Below are 20,088 nucleotides of genomic sequence, written 5' to 3'. Positions count from 1 at the left end.
GCTGCAGCTTTTCTCGCGGATGAATTCGCGCCTATTCACGCCTACTTCTAGAACCTACTGCACGCGAGTCATTTGGCCAATCACAGTCAAGATAGCGGCAGCTTGCCCGCGGATGAATTCACACTTTGGACACTGACATTAGTTTTGAGGTAAATGCTGTTATCTGCCAACAATATAATTGTTTTCTTTAACGTTGTTGTTAGTTAACATGTTTAACATTAACGTTATAATGGAAGTGTCGCCTAGTCAGCTAGTAAGATCAGCAAATTGTGTGGTTAGCTTACAATGTTAGTTCAATGTCACTGTGAAGGATTTTGGCAAGGCTAAGTTATCTCCTCCACTGCATTACTGTAAATTTCGTTTACGAGTACTTTTTGTCATAATTTTCATTAACACATTTTCATTTTACACCTTTATAATGACATCATTTTTATAACCGTTTTGGTCACATTTGGTCGGGCAAAAAAATTATTTTAATTAATATGCACGAGGGAGAGAGAGCAAGACGGTGAAGGTGAGTGCGTGGCCGGGGCTCTCTCTTTCTCTTTTGTAACTGATCTTTTGAATTTTTTCTGTATGAAAAATTAACGTCATATCATAAATGATAGGAAACCCAGCATCAACGATTATCAGTTTCTCCTCCATTTTATATATCAATCTTATTTGCAGGTTAAATAATGGTGCTGGCAGATAATGACTGAATAGGATGTATAAAATGTATTTTCTTCTTTGGGGGGGGGGGGGGGGACTGAAAAATCTGTCACCTTTTTCAGTCCTTCTGAGTTCATTTTTTAGTGAACTATACTTTTAATTACGTTTTTCTTTATTTTTTTTATTTATATATATTTTTTCCATTTTCAATTTGGTAAATTTTATTATTATAATTTTTTTTATAAGTCTGTTTTTATCCATTTTAAAGTTATTCTAGTGAATCAAGTTCAGATTTTTGATATTTCATTTTTTGATAGTTTTATTTAATTAGTAATAAGTAATGAAAAAAACATTTTTTATATTTTTGAATGCACGTGTACACTAAAGCTTGATTTGTGTCCTTATAAGCACAATTTGCTATCACTCAAAACTGTTTGTTGTCTGTGTTTGTAGGAGAGTGCGGAGCATCACTTACAGGCTCTGAATGATCATGATGCAGAATTGCAGGATCTTCGTAAGGAGTTGGCAGACACACAGCTGCAGCTCAGAAACACACAGAGACTGAACGCCACAGCCGCGCAGGATGGTCACCTAGAGACTGCTGAACTCCGTGCAATGTTGGCGGAGAAGGACGCCCTCATCAATGTGAGACTTTCACCTGTAATCTTGTGATCACAAGGCTGTGTTTACGCTTGGATCGATTGCTCGGTCCAGAACTGGAATTGTTCTAGTGTGCGAACACCTTCATAAGACAGTCATGTTTTGGTATGGAAGGAAATGTCAAGTGATGTTGTTCTGTGGGTTTTATAGAAGCTGCTAGACCGTGGACAAAAGAAAGATTGCATCCTGTTGGAAATGAAGACGAGTGAAATGCTTCCTCCTCAGATGCTGGAGCTCAGACAGACTATTGAGGTGTTTCAAGAGAAACTTGAGGAGAGGGAAGGTGAGAGTGTTTTTGTCCTGTAAGAATAAAATAATTGTACAGTAATGATGCACGCATGGGCAGATAACTGATATTTCTTTGAAAACACAGGTTTTGTCAGTTATATACCATGCATTACTTAAATTCAATTATATATAGAAAAATTTTAATTTGTGTGTGTTTGTAGCTGAGCTGAGCAGGCGAAACAGTGAGGAAACTATGGATTTAACTACAGACAGTAAGAAATCAGTGGTGGTTTTGAAGAAAGAGCTCACACAGAAAACAGATGCACTCAACGCCGCTCTGAAGAGAGAGAACCAGCTTAAGGTCTCTGATTTAAGATCATAAGAATTTATGGGTTTGAGTTTCTACATGTGAAGCTTATAGAGTAAAAGTGTGTGCTTGTGATTAGATTTCATTAGCAGAGCTTCAATCCACGATCTCCGAGCTGGAGGCACGATTAGAAGGACAGGCAGCCAATATTGAATCCCTTACATCAACTCTCAAAACTAAAGAAGAAATCATTACTGTGAGTATAAATCACACGCACACACATAATACTGTAAAATATTAAACTTTCAAGACACACCTAACATGAGCTCTGAGGTTAGTTTACAGTATGTGCTTCAGTCTGATTCTAGTTCTTTGCAGGAGCTGCACCAGCGATTGTCTCAGAGAGGGGACAGTCGACTTCCTCTGACCCGGGACCAAGCTTCCCAGCTGGGTGAGAGTGAATACAGCCTCTCCTCTCTCCCTCAGAGAGAAAGAACCATCATTGGAGGAGATCGCCAACAACAGGTACATGTGAGCATATGCATGCATTCCTTAAACTGATACACGTTAGCATTTCTAATTTGAATTTCCTTATTCTGTAGGGTGTTGCATCTTTATCTGATCTGCTGACTGAGCAGATGGAGTTAAACCGAGCTCTGAGAGCTGAGCAACGTCTCTACTCTGACCTCATCAGAGCTGTCAAAGAGTGTGACGGGTGCGTGTGACATAAAATGTACTGTTGTAATGTGATCCTAGACAGCTAAAATTTGCATTTTAATTATAGATTATGTTTTGTTTCAGTGTTGATAGCCTGCAGGCACTGCAGCTGGAGCTCACAGCTCTATCACTCCTCAGACAGCAGCTGGAAAGGGGAGTCAAGATGAACACAGAGCTGAGAGATCAGCTACAGAAAGAGATCCAGAGAGCCAAACAGAGAGAAGGTGCAGTACAGACAGAGAGCGCAAAAAACCAATCAGATGGCATGCTGTAATCTCCCAAAATACAGAAGCTTTCAGTTTGTTTAGTCAGCAAAAATGCAGGTGTAAGCCAGTTCAAGGTCAGAGCTAATGGCTTAATATATTTCTCCCATCCGGTTGTTGACTTTCTTGATGACTCTTATTTATATCCGCCCTGTATCTTGTGTAAAGTAGGACACAGTAACAGCACATTTAGCCTTTACATCATTCTCTTTCTCATCCCCATATAACCATGCTTTATTTATATGAAAGCTTGCATTTCTCTTTGTTCTGAAATGCATGAATGTCTGTTTTCTTTTGTTCTGAAATTTTCTGTCCCTCTTGTCCATCTTGTTCATCTCCTGTTTCTGTCTATTTTCTGCTCTGTTCATTTATTGATTCATTCATCCATGCTTATTTATTTATAGATAAAATATTGTTTGTAATAGTGTTTTGGCTCATCAACACTAAAACATTAATACATTTAGCTAATCCCACCCTGCCTTATACACGTCTTCACTTATTCAGCCTGTTTATTTCTTTTTGTGCAAACTAATGAAAACCTTTCCAATCCATTAACCTTCACAATCACACAAACTTTATATATCTGTATGTATGTATGTACAGTATTGTTCAAAATAATAGCAGTACAATGTGACTAACCAGAATAATCAAGGTTTTTCGTATATTGTTTTATTGCTACGTGGCAAACAAGTTACCAGTAGGTTCAGTAGATTCTCAGAAAACAAATGAGACCCAGCATTCATGATATGCACGCTCTTAAGGCTGTGCAATTGGGCAATTAGTTGAATTAGTTGAAAGGGGTGTGTTCAAAAAAATAGCAGTGTGGCATTCAATCACTGAGGTCATCAATTTTGTGAAGAAACAGGTGTGAATCAGGTGGCCCCTATTTAAGGATGAAGCCAACACTTGTTGAACATGCATTTGAAAGCTGAGGAAAATGGGTCGTTCAAGACATTGTTCAGAAGAACAGCGTACTTTGATTAAAAAGTTGATTAGAGAGGGGAAAACCTATAAAGAGGTGCAAAAAATGATAGGCTGTTCAGCTAAAATAATCTCCAATGCCTTAAAATGGAGAGCAAAACCAGAGAGACGTGGAAGAAAACGGAAGACAACCATCAAAATGGATAGAAGAATAACCAGAATGGCAAAGGCTCAGCCAATGATCACCTCCAGGATGATCAAAGACAGTCTGGAGTTACCTGTAAGTACTGTGACAGTTAGAAGACGTCTGTGTGAAGCTAATCTATTTTCAAGAATCCCCCGCAAAGTCCCTCTGTTAAAAAAAAGGCATGTGCAGAAGAGGTTACAATTTGCCAAAGAACACATCAACTGGCCTAAAGAGAAATGGAGGAACATTTTGTGGACTGATGAGAGTAAAATTGTTCTTTTTGGGTCCAAGGGCCACAGGCAGTTTGTGAGACGACCCCCAAACTCTGAATTCAAGCCACAGTACACAGTGAAGACAGTGAAGCATGGAGGTGCAAGCATCATGATATGGGCATGTTTCTCCTACTATGGTGTTGGGCCTATTTATCGCATACCAGGGATCATGGATCAGTTTGCATATGTTAAAATACTTGAAGAGGTCATGTTGCCCTATGCTGAAGAGGACATGCCCTTGAAATGGTTGTTTCAACAAGACAATGACCCAAAACACACTAGTAAACGGGCAAAGTCTTGGTTCCAAACCAACAAAATTAATGTTATGGAGTGGCCAGCCCAATCTCCAGACCTTAATCCAATTGAGAACTTGTGGGGTGATATCAAAAATGCTGTTTCTGAAGCCAAACCAAGAAATGTGAATGAATTGTGGATGTTGTTAAAGAATCATGGAGTGGAATAACAGCTGAGAGGTGCCACAAGTTGGTTGACTCCATCCCACACAGATGTCAAGCAATTTTAAAAAACTGTGGTCATACAACTAAATATTAGTTTAGTGATTCACAGGATTGCTAAATCCCAGAAAAAAAAATGTTTGTACAAAATAGTTTTGAGTTTGTACAGTCAAAGGTAGACACTGCTATTTTTTTGAACACACCCCTTTCAACTAATTGCCCAATTGCACAGCCTTAAGAGCGTGCATATCATGAATGCTGGGTCTTGTTTGTTTTCTGACAATCTACTGAACCTACTGGTAACTTGTTTGCCATGTAGCAATAAAAAATATACTAAAAACCTTGATTATTCTGGTTAGTCACATTGTACTGCTATTATTTTGAACAATACTGTATGTATCTGTGTGTGTGTGTGCTTGTGTGTGCTTGTGCATATATATTTTATTTTATTTCAGCCTTATTTCAGTTACTGAAAACAATTAAATACTTTGTTACACTGGAGCAGATCAAGATAAACTTATTTTAGAGAAACTTATTTATGTAATGATTTAAATCTTGTATTCCCACTTTTTAATTATGGGTTAAATTCAAATAGAATTTTGGTTCTATACGCCATATGTTGTACATGCATACATACATATATATACTGAACATGTTTGCACTGTCACTAACTTCATGTTTGTATGTATATGTATGTGTGTGCAGGTTCAAACCCTTCAGAGTTAGAGAGCATGCGTGTTGCACTGGAGGAAGCTCAACGCTGGAACGCCTCTCTGCAAACCAGACTGGGACAGATCCAGAACCGGGGAGGAGGGGTTGGACAGGCCAACGAATCTGGTACATAAACATATCATATATGAATCATTAGAATTATTTCAGTTTGTTTGAATTGAATCTAAATAATCTGATGATTTTAGTGGACACGCTGAGTTTGATTGGTGACCAGACGTCCTATATGAGTATATGTGTTGGCGATGGGCCAGAGGAAGAGCTCCAGCACTTGACTGTTGAACAGCTCAGAATAAAGGTGAGTGCCTAATCACTAATTGCTATATACTTTTTGTCAAACAGAATTTGAAAGATTTGCGTTTTTTTCTCTAATTTTAAGGTTTTAGAGCTTCAGGCAGTCAATGCGGAACTGAAAAAGAAGCTTCTTCTGATGGAGAAAGATATTTTGGGTAAAGATTGTATAGACTTTCAGAAAGAACCAGACCTGTTCAACCTCTCAACTCCAAACAAGGTATTAAAGGTCACAGTGAAATCTAAAAAAAAAAAAGTCTTACTATTGGTTTACTTCTTATGTGATGTTTTTTTTTAAATAAATTTGTGCAAAGCTGACATTTGGTTTAATGCCAATATGAAATGGGGCCCAACTAATTATATTCTTTTAACCTCTTTACCTTTAACCAGACCTTCCAATTTTTTGCTTTTGTTCTGTTTATGATTGACTTGTAGTTTACTAACATTAGTCAGCAGTAGGTTGGACCTTCTCTAAAAGTTTGTTTCTGTAACATGTTTGTCTGCCGAATGAGTGTTTATGTATGTATTGGCGGTAGGGGTGTGTGATATCACTATTTTTGTTTGTGGACAATTAAAATGTACCCACGATCTGCTTTTAAAGAACTATCATAGTATCGTGCTACAGTGCACATTATATTATTCATATTTATTTATATATATATATATATATATATATATATATATGTAAATCTTTGTTTTAAAATAGGGAAATTAGTTTGGCTATACTGCTCCGACAACTTTCTAAATAGTAAATCAACATGTCTAAGAATCGTGATGAAATAGTGATAAATTTATGAATCGTTATTTTCCTGAAAAAAAAATTATTGATATGATATTTTTGCTATATCGCCCACCCCTAGTCTGCAGTTATTTGTGTTTTTTTTGGACCCTCTTGTTCTTCCTTTCTCTCTCTCTCTCTCTCTCTCTCTCTCTCTCTCTCTCTCTCTCTCTCTTCTGTCCCTGCTAACCCCTGTTATCTCCTCTCTCTGTCTTTCTGGCTTATTTTCTTAACCATGATCACCTGCAGCTGCCCCCATCCTACCATTACTGTGCACTTTCTTTATATTCTGTTCCATTGTGGCATTTTGTGTTTAGTCATGTGTCACCAAACATGCCATTACTTTAGCAAACACCGATACAGCAGAGACCGACTTCTGAAGATGATGTGACACTAATGCCTCCAAACACAAAGGTAAGAGAATTTATGGAAATAGATGTCAGCTTTGTAATAATATCCTGTAATCTTGAACCTCAGCAGTCTTGTTTTTGCATTTACTGTTGTCCCATGTGTTGTTGATCTCTAAGGAGAGATGTGATGAGGGAGATCGTTCTCCAGAAGATGTTGGTGAGAGTAATCAACCATCACAGACTCAAAGAGAGCAAGGTGGAGTGCAACCAGCATCAAGATTCTTTAGGGAAGGATCGGAAGCAGAAGAACTCCGATTACTTCTCTCAGATTGTGGAGCGGAGTCAGTCTCTCAACTCCGGTATGTTTTGCATAACTAGACATTGGCATTGTAGCTATCAAATCAAAGCTTTAAAAAACCAACAAACTCTTAACTGCTGCAATTTGTAGGAAGCAAGTGGCCAAACTCCACTTGGAAGCGTCTGTACTCTGTGGATTTTTAAAGAAGGAAAACGCCACTGAGTCCAAAGAAAGTGCAGAGAGTTCTGGAGAAAGTGACAGCCATGGAGACTTGCACCAAACCGTGAAGGTGCTCCGCTCAGAAGCCAGAAGCCACCGAAAGATAATTCGACTGCTAAAGGAGCAGCTGCAGCAGAACTCGGTTTCAGAAGCCAGAATTAAAATTGACCCAAAGATGATGGAAGGCATGGACGACAACATGGAACAACTGCAGACACATCATGAAGATTCGCAGAGACACACCAACACACTGGAGAAAGATAACAAACAAAAAGAAAAGAAAGAAATGGAGGAGAGATATGAGAGACGAAATCAGGGACAAAGCACCAAACCCACCAAGAATCAAAAGCAGCACATGACCAAACATCAAGTGAGTATTAGTCAAATATGCTGCTGGAAAAAGGTAGAAAGTCATGCGTAATTGTTGTGGGTTCAAACCCATCAAGAAGCAATTATGGTAGTAGGATCTTCAGAAGCACTTGATAATTACAGACAGGTGTTTTGGGAGCAAGGTTGGAACTGAGCTTTTCAGGTTGGGAGATTTCCAGGAACAGGAGCGGGCAACCTTACTTTCTTTATCATTGTTGGGTTGACAATATTGATTTCTCGATTTTAATTGATCTTCATTTTGATGAGTTCAGAACTATTCCCGTTTTTTTGTTTTTAAGAAAAATTGACATATACTGTACCAGATATATAGCCAAATGAATCTATATTGAATAAACACAAGTTTGTGAATTGAATTATCTATTATGACACACCACTCATTCTTCCCACTTCTTGCCTCTAGTGTGAAAATGCATTCAAACCTGTATTAAAGCCTTATTTGATTTCTCCAAAGTATCTTATCAGTAAGATAATCCTAATGTCTTTTGTTTTAGGCATATGTAAAATCTCGGCTACCAGTACCTGTTTGTCCCAGCAGGAGTTCTGGGCAGAGTTCAGAAGATCTGAGTGGGCTGAATTCAGGCCACATTCACCCCAGAAACAAAGACTACCTGACTGGGTCGGAAGAGTCTGATTATAGCACGGACAGCAAGATGCCTTTGAGATCAGCTGACCACAAACACCTCAATTTAGACCATTTTAAAGATGCTAGACTGAGTCCAACTGCCGGAACAAAACAAGACACTAACATGAACCAGAATCTGGAATCCGAGCTCATGGCACAATTTGGGTTAGCTGAATCAAGAATGCCAAGAGAAGGAGGATCTAATCTCCCACCAAAGACAACAAGTCCAGGAATGGGACGAGCTACAGGCAAAAGCTACGCGTGCAGCTTGGACTCGGAGTGTGGAATCGGTCAAACAGGAGATGTAATATTGCAGCAACGTTGTGCAGATCTTCAGAAGGCTGTTGAGGAGAAAGACAGAAACAACGCTGAACTCATGGACTGCTTGAACTGTGCGGAATCCACCATTGCATTGCTCCGAAATGTCGACACTACAAGCAGCCAAACGGAACCAACTAAGGCACTTTGCGAGATACTTGAGCAATGGATTGAACAGATCAGAATTTCTCAGCAAAGCGACCACAGGTCAAAAGACACTCACAGCACAGAGGTTGGTCCAGCGCTAGGACCTGAATCTGACCTACGGCGACAGATAGAATCACTGCAGGAGTCACTGTTGCAGCAGTGCAGGATGAATGCTGAACTGCAGGAGAAGCTCTGGACTTCAGAAGCCGCTGTTAAGAAGTTGAGTGCAGCTGTCAGTGCCAAGTGCAACAACGCACCCACAGGTCTGGAGGGGAATTACACTCCTGGACCAGAAGGAAAGGTCCTGTCTTTGCAGCAGCTGACAGAGTGTCTATCTGAATGCATTAGAGCTGCTGAAGGCGCAGTCAAGTCTTTCACAGACATTTACTCCAAACCAAGCCAGTCTCATGAGGAGATCTTGTCCAGTCCAGAGTTAAAACAATGGCTGGAGAGGCTGCAACGCTCTCTGCTGGAGAGAGAGTCTCTGGAGGACCTAGCCTGTACTGAGAGACACCAACAGAAGACAAGCACACCCATTCACAACCCTGAGAGTACTAAAACAGAATTGCAACAGAATGTTCGGGAGCCTGTTTCCTCAAACCAGAATCTTCATAAGAACCTCTTGATGCTTCTTAGGATTCATACCGAGTGTGCTCAGAAAATGAGCGAACTTGAGAAAGCTGTTAGGGGGCGTGGCCAAAGTGGAGGAGGTGGAGATGCGCCTGGAAATGAAAGTCTGGAGAGGAACGTCCAGATCGACAGTTTGCAGAAGGCCCTGAAAGAGAAGCAGAGGGCATGTCGGAAAATGAAAGAGAAAATGGCGATCGCTCAGTCGATCATCGCTGTGTATGGCTCGAAGAAGGAGAAACAGTCTGATCAACGTAAAGGTGAGAAGAACACATATGCAGTACACTCAGTTAAGCTAAACAATGCTCTAACTAGACAGGCTGCATGAACATAAAATGATAAAAATACCAGTTGTCACTCTATATCATCTTAGTAAGATGATTAAATGCTTAGTTTCATAATCAAAGCTCTGTAGTTTCAGAACATATAATGCAATGCGATACAATGATGATTGAGAGATGGGCAAATAAACGTTTCACAAAATCCTGAGGGATCATATTTGCTACCAACATTTGAGCATGACTCTTCTAAAAAAAAAAAAAAAAAAAAAAAAAAAAAAAAAAAAAAAAATGGATAATTTAGTAAAGCTGCTTCAGTCCAGTTAGTGTTCATCTTGGAATATTAATAACACTATATAAAAGTAATTCTTATGTTTACTTGAGAATAATGGATATTTTTACACTTCTACTAAAAGGCCTTTTACTTACTTATAAACTATTTTTATAATAGCATTTTTCAACAATTCAGGACATGTTAATAATTTAGAGACCTTAGAAAGATGTTTATAAAATATGATACAGTAGGCTTTAAAGGGTTAATGCATATTATTTAAAAATGGCTCATCAGGTCGATACCAACCTGCATTCAGTGCCGTTCTGTATTGTGGTACTACTACAACATGTTGCTTGTTTTGGGCGGGGCCTGCTGTTCTCAACTCTACCTGTGTGCTCTAGCGCCCCCTGGTGAACGGGATGATAAAGGGGTGCAGGTGGAGGCGCAGGACCTTGGGTATGAAACGAGTGGAAGGAGTGAGACTGAGGTGGAGGGCAGTAGCACAGGTAGACAGGGGAAAACTCTTATTTTTAATTAGACTGCATGTCAAGGTTCCTGCATGGAAAGGCGATATTCAGACCCTCCTATCTCCATGAATGATCCATACTTTGCAAACTGTTACTGACTGCATGCTCATAATAAACTGTGCTGTTACATTTTGGGTAATTTAAAAGGATAGTTCACCCAGAATTGAAAATACTTCCATTAAATCATGTTGTTCCAGAACATTTTACTCCACATAACACAAAAGTTTAGCAGAGGTTGGTGCTGTTTTTTCCTGTTGGTAAAAATCACAAGGGTGCGTAAACTTATTTGGGTGCACTTATCTTTTAACCTTGGTTATGTGGTTTGTTAACACATGTTTGTGTATGCTCAGTCTGTTTTAACATGGTTTGCATCACTTCCTCTGCATGACCAATCCGTTCTTGATTTAATAATGTAACTAATGTGACCTCTTTGAGGACTGTAACTTCCTTCCACCTTTGCAATAACTAACTTATATCCACCTGTTTATGTCTTTGTGTGTGTGTGTGTTTTCTTTGTGTGTGTCCTATCAGATGTGGATGGTATCTTGCGGTTGGTTCCCACTCCATCTCCTGTCCTAGCGAGCATGCAGGGCCGATTTTCGCCTGACACTACCGCATCCAGCCCCTCGTACCCCAGCTCTCCTGGCCTGAGCTCCCCTCGACTCTCTGACCCTCACGCCGACCCCAACCTGCACATCCAGCAGCTCAGGTCACAGATCGAAGGACAGCACAAAGTCATCCAGAAACTCCAGAGACAGCTGAGTAAGAAGTCTTTGTCGTCTGAGCTCCTGAGTGTGACCTCTGACCCTACACCAGGTGAAGAAGAGGAGGAAACAAAGATGAAGTCTCAGATCACCCAGTTGAGCGTTGAGCTAGAAAGAGAGGGAACCCTGAACAGAAGCAGCCAAGCAGGCTCTCCGTCCAGGTGGCTTTCCATGATCACCATCAGTATTTCTGCTTCATCCTGTGGCTTATTTATTAAATGTCATCTTCTCTCTCTCGGCAGAATCGAGTCTCTGGTCCAGTCTCAGGCCCGGGAGTTGTGTGAGCTGCGGGAACAGATCCGTGTCACTCGTGGTTTGGGTGTGGAACAGCGTAAACAGTTTCTGGAGCTCAGAAGAGCTCTAGAGGAGTTACTTCAGCCCAATAACATGCACTCCGCTCAGGGAACCCAGCTCAGAGAGCAGCTGGATCACAGCCTGAGCCTGCTGGAGAGACTGGAGCAGGGTAAATATACACAAATACACAGAGAAATCAGAGAACAGAAGAGATGGGAAACTTTGACACAACAATGACAGATGCATAAGGACAACAAAGTGGATCAAAAAAGTTCATCAAAGTAGTCGTAAGACAAGAATGCATTTTGGTTTTAGGACAACTTTGATGAAAGGTTTTGATCCACTTCAAATATAGACGTGTGTGTGTGTGTGTGTGTGTGTGTGTGTATGTGTGTATGTATAAATAAATAAATAAATATATTGTTTTTTTTTCAGCTAGTTCCCAAAGCAAAATATACTAAAAGATGAAATATGTACTAAAATAAAATACTAAAACTGAAGTATATATATATAAACAAACTGAAATAGCATCTTGATACTAAAATAATAATGCTTTCACATACTATTTAAAATAATTGTAGGCAGCATAGCAGTAGTATTCTATTGTAAACATAGCCATAAATGAAAATGTTGAAGTATAATATGTGTTTTCTGTTACCATTTAGTTTCTACAGGAGGGTCTGGTATGGATAATGAGGAGGAAGCAGAGACAGAGATGAAGCTCAGGTAAGGACAGCTTTCAGCTTTATATCTGCTAAAAACGATGTGCTGTGATATCACAGTTAATAAATTCTCAGCGAAGAATTGTAATGTAATAGAAGAGTTTGCACGGTTAAAGCTGTAGTTTACTCTCGAGTCTGTTGCTACTATTGTCCTGTAATCCAGCTGGTGTTTAATGCCATAGTCTTTGGCTTCCTCCTGACAGTGATTGTGAGTGTGTGTGGGAGGAGCTGCAGTACCTGCGCTCTCAGATAGAGGGCGACAGAGAACAGCAGCAGCTACAGATGCTTTATTTGTGCAGACAGAACCAGAATCTTGCCATTAGTACACAGCATTACATTGTCCTGTGAGTGCTGCCTGCAAGGGCATGTGTGCAGTGCAGTGTTTCTCATCTCTACAATGGAAATCCTTTTAGTCGTTTATGGTTTTTGTGTTGTTATTTTTTTTATCTTTGGGTGATGGTCTTTACAGCCAGGTTCAGGCTCCATCCCAATTCATATACTATCCATATTATATAGTATGAAAGATTATAATTATTAATGTGTCCCAAATTTTGCTACCCTTATTTTTTTTCCGCTTCAGCAAGGATGCATTCAATTCAAAAGTGACAGTATAGACATTTATACTTTTACAAAAGATTTGTATTTCAAATAAATGCTGTTCTTTTCAACTTTGTTGTAGTCATTAAAGAATAAGTAATAATAAAATGTTTCCAAAAAATATAAAGTAGGAAAACTGCTATTTTCAACACTGAAATGTTTCTTGAGCAGCAAATCAGCATATTAGAATGATTTCTGAAGATCATGTGACACTGAAGACTGGAGTAATGATGCTGAAAATTAGGGATGCACCGGTTGACCGGCCATAAATCAGAACCGGACGGTTTTTGCATCTTTGTTTTATTCCCACCAACATTATTTGATTTAAACATTTTGGAATGTATTTATATAGCATACTTTTATTTAGTCTCACTAGTAAAGACCTTGGTTTAAATTAAAAACCAAATTTAAAAACTAAAATACTGAATGTTGATTCATGTTATTGAATGCGTGTTGTATTGGACTGTAGAACTATGCAGTTATTGCCTTTAATTTCACATGCTTACAGTTAATCTTTAAATTTAAGGCCAGTTCTCTGTAGTTTCAACCCAATTCAAAAACAAAAGCTAAATGCTGATGTCTGTATCATCTATGTTTGTATTGAATGTAGGCTACTTACTGTGCAGTTACTGCTGATAATTTCAGATGGTTACGGTTATTGTTTTCAACAGCCAAAAGCCAGTTTGGCCTATTAAATACCAAATAAGCATCTTGTTTATGCACACTTTCCTTCTTTCTTGTTTGCTCCTATCGGTATCGGCCATGAAAAATTGAGGTCGGTGCATCCCAGCTGAAAATAGAGCATTTACAAATATAATATTAAATATATTAAATATAATATATTAACATAGAAAACATTTATTTTAAATTGCAATAATATTTCACAATATTACTGTTTTTACTTTATTATTATATTTATATATTAGATTTTTGTAGCCTTAGTGAACAGATGAGAGATCTTTCAAATAAAAAAATAAAAAAATTAATTACTGTTAAAACTTTGAATGATAGTGTTCATTTATTTTCTTTTTGAACCGTTTTAGAATCTAAAGATTTTAGATTAAGCTAAACTTTAAATACATTTTAAGTTAATTAATTTAACTAGACGCTAGAAGTATCTAGTTGTAGAAGTATAGGATTGGGATTCGGCCTTACTCTTTTACAGACTCATTTTCTTATTACGTTGTGTGTTGTTGTTGTGTTTTGTTTTATCGTGTCCCTCGGATTGTTTACTGACAGTTTTATTCTCTGTGTAATTATTTGTGTGTGTGTTTGTGTGTGTGCGACAGACTCTCTGCAGGGCTACAGGAAAAAGACCGCCTCATTCAGTCTCTGCAACATCAACTGCGAATGCAAGTTCCCAGAATGCACCAGTGCTCAGACTCCGAGATGAGCGACAGACTGTCCAGTGAAGGCACAGCCTCTTTCCATGACAGCCCCCCTGCTGGCCGCAGACAGACCCCCAACAGACCTCACACAGGTAACACTCTCCTGATCAGGTGCAAGTTTGTTTCTAAATGCATCAGATTGCATCTCATCTAAAACTAAATCTAAATTATTACTGAACGTTTGGGAACATCTTTCCAATAAAGTCCTTCACTGTTTTAGCAGCCTAAAACGGACTCGGGGTAATAGATGAACGGCAGAGCACCTTTTAAATCAAGCTGAATTATTTATCCAGTAAACCTTCACATGGGGCTCTTGTTGATTTCTCACCGTGACCTCTTGACCTGGAGAGATATGTAGGTCAAATGAGTTTTGGTACTTTGTAACACTGAAGTATTGTTCAGTTTCTCAGTCTCAGTGCTCGTGTAATATTATTCTGTGGAAACTGAATTGTCCAGTATTAGTATTTTCAATTACGGTACTAAAGTAATAAACAGTCCTCAATTTTATTTTTTATTTTCATTTTTGTAATTTTTTAGAATTATTTTTGTTTTAGTAATTTTAGTACCAGTTTTATTTTAATATGATTTATAAATCATATTTGTTAAGATTTTCAATTAGTTTTTTTTTGTATTTTCAGTTTTCATTTTATGCGTTTGTATTTTTTGTAATTTTTATTCCACTTAATCTTTGTTTTTAAAATAAATGTAGTACCAGTGTTATTTTAATAAACTCTCATGGTATTTATTTGTTTAAGTAATACATTTTTTGTAATTTATTGTCTTTTTTTTGTAATTTTATGTGCTTTTTCATTTTTTAAATTTCAATTTAGGTTTAATTTATTTTTATTTTATTAGTGATTTTATTATTTAAACTTATTTTAGTCCATTGCCTTGGCAAGTTTAATTTAAATTTGTGTTTTTGATTTTTAAATTCTTTTTGTAGGTGTGATGTATAATTTTAATACTTCCGCAAAACTTATTTATTATAAAGATACCTCAAAGTATCTTTTGAGGTTTTTAGTGAACATCGAGCCCAACCCATGTGTGCTGTCTCGATATTAAATATGCCTTTATCTCTTTTTGTTCATCTGAATGCTTGAGTATTAGAATTGTGTAGTGAAACAGCAGGAGCTGAGGCTGGTGTCCTGTTACTGGTCCTTCCAGATGCATTATTCAGTGTGCACTGTTATCCTTTAAGAGCCCTGAGCCAGTGTGTTGCTGATTTGAGTGTTTAGTTTCATGCAAACGGATTGATTTAGCTTTTCAGTAAAAGCACTGGCACAAGATGCTGGAGTACCTCTCATAGCACAACACTAGCGAACAGAAGAAGTGTATTACTCCTGACGTCTCTTCAGAACGACCTGGTTCAGGTTTCCCAGCAGCTGGGACACAATAGATCACAAGACTGAAGATGTATTTAGTGAACGCGTGATGGACTACACCGTATTTACAAGTCGTTTAGCACCAATGTTAGTAGAAGCGAGGGTTGTCTCATGTTGCTGAATTGTCGTTCAGACTGGATAAATGTTCGTGAGAGTGTTACTGCTCTTCTAAACTTTCTACTGGATTGAAACTATAGTGAGATCTGGTGTTATAGTGAGACCAGGTCTAGGTTAAGAGTAGCTCGGCTCTGGACATGAGTGAACAAATTATGGTCAATAACAGCGTCTCTCGTAGCAGATGGAGAAAAGTGCTTAAAGCCACCAAAGAGGAAGGTAAAATCAAGCTGTAATGTTTTCTTAACTGTCCAGTTCTGCGTTAAATGCTGCTGATGCCTTGCTGTCTTGAATTATAGGTTAGGCTTAAGTATTAGTATCAGTCTTATTTTAGTCTTTTGTATGTACTATTATAGTATTTTTTTAATAAGCTTTTATTTTTGTGTTTTCAAAGGGTTTTCAAGTTTACTATTTTTTTATGTGCTTTTATCATTTTAAATATTTCAATTTAGAATTTAATTATTCTTTTTACAATTTAAATTCTATTATTCCGTTTAAAATGTTAAATATTAGTGTTAGTAATTTTAATACATTGTACTTCAACTTATTTCAATTAGCTGTTGAGGCAACATTTCTCATTTTAAGTTTTTCATCTAATATTTATATTTTATTTTATTTCAACTTTTATTACCAAAAACTATTTTTATCCACTTTTTTTCAGAAATAACGAGAAGAATAACGACGTGCATTAAACGTTAAAACTGTTTGCGCTACAAACCAGTGTGTTCATAATTAAGATAATACATTAAAAATAATATAAGACAATATCGAGCAGCAAAACAAACTGCTGATGAGACCAGAAGCCAGACACATTCAACAAATGTGGACCGTTTTGGTTTTAGTTAATGATAGCAACATTGGTAACAACATTTGAAACAGTGTTGTAAGACATGAAGCTCAACAAAGTCAAATTAACAGTTTATTTTATTAATAAGTGTCCCCTTATTGTGCTTGGTTCGTCAGTGCCTGCTATTATAAAGACAAGTATTGTTTTTATTATCTTTAATAAAAATGTATTTGTGGTGTACATTTCTGAAGGTTCATGTGAAGTAATGATGCAGAAAATCCGGATTAATCACAGCAATCAATTACATTTTAAAATGTATTCAAGTAGAAAACTGTTGTTTTAAATTGTAAATATATTTCACAATTTTACTTTTTTAACTGTGTTTTAATAAATGCGATCTTGGTGAGCAGAAGAGACCCTAAACTGTTGAATGCTGGCGTATCTAATATTCCTCATACATAATATAATACAATTGAATGATGGCAATGGAGACATACAGAACACAAAATTGCTAAAATGCTATTAGCATGTTTTTGTACTCCAATATTCACAAATTATTCTTGTAAACATGTCGTTCTTGTCATGTTTTTGCAGGGCTGAAGTTAACCAATGTCGATGCGTTTTCAGATGCAGGGCTGGGATCTGGGGGCGTGGCTGTTGAAGGGGGCGTGGCCAAGGGTGAAGAGGGGAGTGTTGTAATGCTACAGCGGGAGAATGGCCATCTGCAGGAGCAGCTGAGAAGCAGTGAGGAACTGAACGCTACACTTCGTAGTGAACTGGACCTCACTCGATCTATCCTGAAGCACAGCCCACAGAAAAAGACAGAAGACAAACAGTCGGAGCACCAGAACACGTCAGCGAGCAAAACCATCAGCTCAGGTAGAACCCGAGAGCTTTAACGTTCTAGAATGTAACCAGATGCAGAATTATCTTCATGCATATTTATTTTCCCACTCTCTCTTAGATCTGTTAGCAGAACACCTTCAGGAGATCCGAGCGTTGCGTCAGCGTCTTGAAGAGACGATCACAACCAATGAGAGACTCCGAGAACAGCTAGAAAGAAAGTTACAGGAAGCCGAAAAAGACTCAGGTGAACACACGAAACTCATACACATTCATTTCATATCTGAAGTTGCTAATGACACTCCTTAAACCTTCTAATCATTCAAAATGTGTGTGTGTGTGTGTGTGTGTGTGTGATCAGCAGCCACTAACATCTTCATCGCTGGTTCTGAGGATCACGCTCACATCAGCAGTGAACTCCACTTCCTCCTCGCCCAAAACCACACACTCAAAGAGCAGCTCAACCAGGGAGCACGAGGTAACATAGTCTGGAAACTGTTTCAACTGCTTCTGCATGTGATCTGTCAGCTGTTGCCACAGATGTGTGTGTTTTAAACAGATAAACAGAAGGAGAACGACCACCTGAGGGAGACTCTGGCCAGACGAACTGCTAAACTAGAGCGGAGCAGAAAAGAGAGTGAAACACTGAAACAGGAGAAAACACAACTACAGGACAAACTGTATAGGTAATACATACAGGAAATGGTGTTTCTTTATAAAAGAGATCAGCAGCAGATGCTCACAGTGGTCTGGGATCATCCCTTACGAAAGGAACATATATTTACCAATATATTTCTTAAAATATATTGTGATATATTATTTTCCCTTTTTATTTTCTAATATTTTATATATTTGAATACATTTAATAATATATTGATGATACATATATTATATAATATATTGCAAAATATACAAATGATTGCCACTTTCAATATATTGCAATATATTGAAAAAAAAAAAAAAAAAAAAAAATATATATATATATATATATATATATATATATATATATATAAGAATATATGCCTAATATATTACATGATATTTTCCAATATACTGCAATATATTTTTGTTTCATAAGGGATATGTCATTCTCAGACGGCCTGTGTAATGTTTTAATCATCGCTTTTATTTGTAATCCAGGAGATACATTTGTAATTGGCTAATGAGTTTCATGTTACACACACACACTCATTATTGTGTCCCTGAATTTTTCAGTTGTTGCACATCAGTGTTTCCTACATCTTCATTTAAATCTACAACGGAGTATCTTTAACTAAGAGCAACCAGTTAATCTTACAAACATTTTAGCTTTCAGCATTTTTCAACTGCTAAAAGCTAAAAAGATTTTTAGTGATTCAGTAGTTAATGCAGTTATTGTTCTGAGTGATTCAGTGGTTAATGCTGGAAGCATTCTGACCGATTCATTGAATCGCTTGATGCAGTAATTCAAAAGAATTGCAAAAAGTCATTTTGAGTGATTCAGTAAGTGATTCAGTTTTTCATGCAGTAATTGTTTGCACTCAGAAAAGAACCATTTAATACGAGCAACATTTGCCGATCTGACATCGAACATACTGTTGCACTGTATATGCAGACATTGAGGACAACATAAAAAGTTATTTTGTGCATGCACTGATGTGTGTGTGTGTGTGTTTCAGATTGCAGTGTGAGAACAGTCATCAGAGGCAGCAGTTGTGTGACACCCAGCAGCTCTTGCAGTCTGTGCGTGTGGAGCTGCAGGTGCATGAGCAGATGAAGACCTCCACACACACTCACACAGGTGCGCACACACACACACACACGCGCGTGGTCTGAGACGCCGCTGATATCTGTGTGTGTGTGTTCAGGTGAGGGCCGTGGCTCTGAGAGCGGTTCAGCGGTGGATCTGAGCGAGCTGTTGGCTGAGATCAGACAGCTGCGTGTTCAGCTGGAGAGAAGCGTCCAGATCAACAGCACACTGAGACAGAGACTAGAACAACAGCTGCTGACCCACACTGACCCCAGATCAGCCATCAACGTCCACTACCTGCTGCCCACAACAGGTACACACACACCACAAACAAGTGTCTTCATTTCACATGTGTTAGTTATTTGAAAAGCAATGAATCTGATGAGATTTCAGTGATTTTACAAAGTTTAAACCACTGTAACGAATGACAATAACACAGTAAATGCTAGTAATAGGAAGAGGCGAATTCTAGAAAACAGTTGTTAAAGCAAAAGACAGAATTTTTTTCTTTTTTCATTCTTTGCTCTTTAATTCTTCCTTTAATTTTTGTTCTTTTGTTTACTTGTTTCATTCTCTCATTCTTTCACCCCTTTGTTCATTATTTTCTTTCTTTCGCTTAACTTTCTGCTCATTCTTTCTTTTGCTTCGTTTATTCTTTTGTTTGTTCTTTCTACCTTTTCTCTCTCTCTCTCTCTCTCTTTCTCAGATGAAGCTGGTAAATCAGATGTTCTTCACTTGCATACAGACTCTTCCAGTGCTGCTTATGGTATGCATCTATTAATTTTTCTGCTGTTTGTATGTTTATAAAGATATTGGTAAGTTTATGAACAGATTTACATTCCAGTGTTGAATCTAAAAAGAGATTATAAAATATTTTTTGGCATTATGTGGGTTTGTTATTAAGATACGTTATTATTTTATACTATTTATCACTGTCATTGTCAATCATTGTTATTATG

General features: G+C 37.9%; 1 protein-coding gene across 1 annotated transcript in view; it reads left to right on the top strand.

Annotated features, from left to right (window-relative positions):
• The window catches only part of cdk5rap2 (CDK5 regulatory subunit associated protein 2), a 38,054-nt gene that overhangs the window by 14,619 nt on the left and 3,347 nt on the right, over positions 1–20,088 (top strand). Inside the window, 28 exon segments of the mRNA XM_052537892.1 lie at positions 1,105–1,296; positions 1,462–1,594; positions 1,761–1,900; positions 1,986–2,102; positions 2,225–2,371; positions 2,449–2,561; positions 2,648–2,787; positions 5,367–5,498; positions 5,579–5,688; positions 5,770–5,901; positions 6,808–6,873; positions 6,987–7,168; positions 7,258–7,696; positions 8,208–8,507; positions 8,509–8,593; positions 8,596–9,690; positions 10,384–10,488; positions 11,041–11,434; positions 11,516–11,736; positions 12,233–12,293; positions 14,176–14,366; positions 17,152–17,436; positions 17,522–17,647; positions 17,762–17,878; positions 17,960–18,086; positions 19,059–19,180; positions 19,248–19,442; positions 19,836–19,895. Of these exon segments, the coding sequence (XP_052393852.1) occupies positions 1,105–1,296; positions 1,462–1,594; positions 1,761–1,900; positions 1,986–2,102; positions 2,225–2,371; positions 2,449–2,561; positions 2,648–2,787; positions 5,367–5,498; positions 5,579–5,688; positions 5,770–5,901; positions 6,808–6,873; positions 6,987–7,168; positions 7,258–7,696; positions 8,208–8,507; positions 8,509–8,593; positions 8,596–9,690; positions 10,384–10,488; positions 11,041–11,434; positions 11,516–11,736; positions 12,233–12,293; positions 14,176–14,366; positions 17,152–17,436; positions 17,522–17,647; positions 17,762–17,878; positions 17,960–18,086; positions 19,059–19,180; positions 19,248–19,442; positions 19,836–19,895 (5,527 nt within the window).

The sequence above is a fragment of the Carassius gibelio genome, chromosome A21, assembly GCF_023724105.1.
Source record: "Carassius gibelio isolate Cgi1373 ecotype wild population from Czech Republic chromosome A21, carGib1.2-hapl.c, whole genome shotgun sequence".
Taxonomy (NCBI): domain Eukaryota; kingdom Metazoa; phylum Chordata; class Actinopteri; order Cypriniformes; family Cyprinidae; genus Carassius; species Carassius gibelio.
This window is presented reverse-complemented; position numbering and strand designations above follow the sequence as displayed.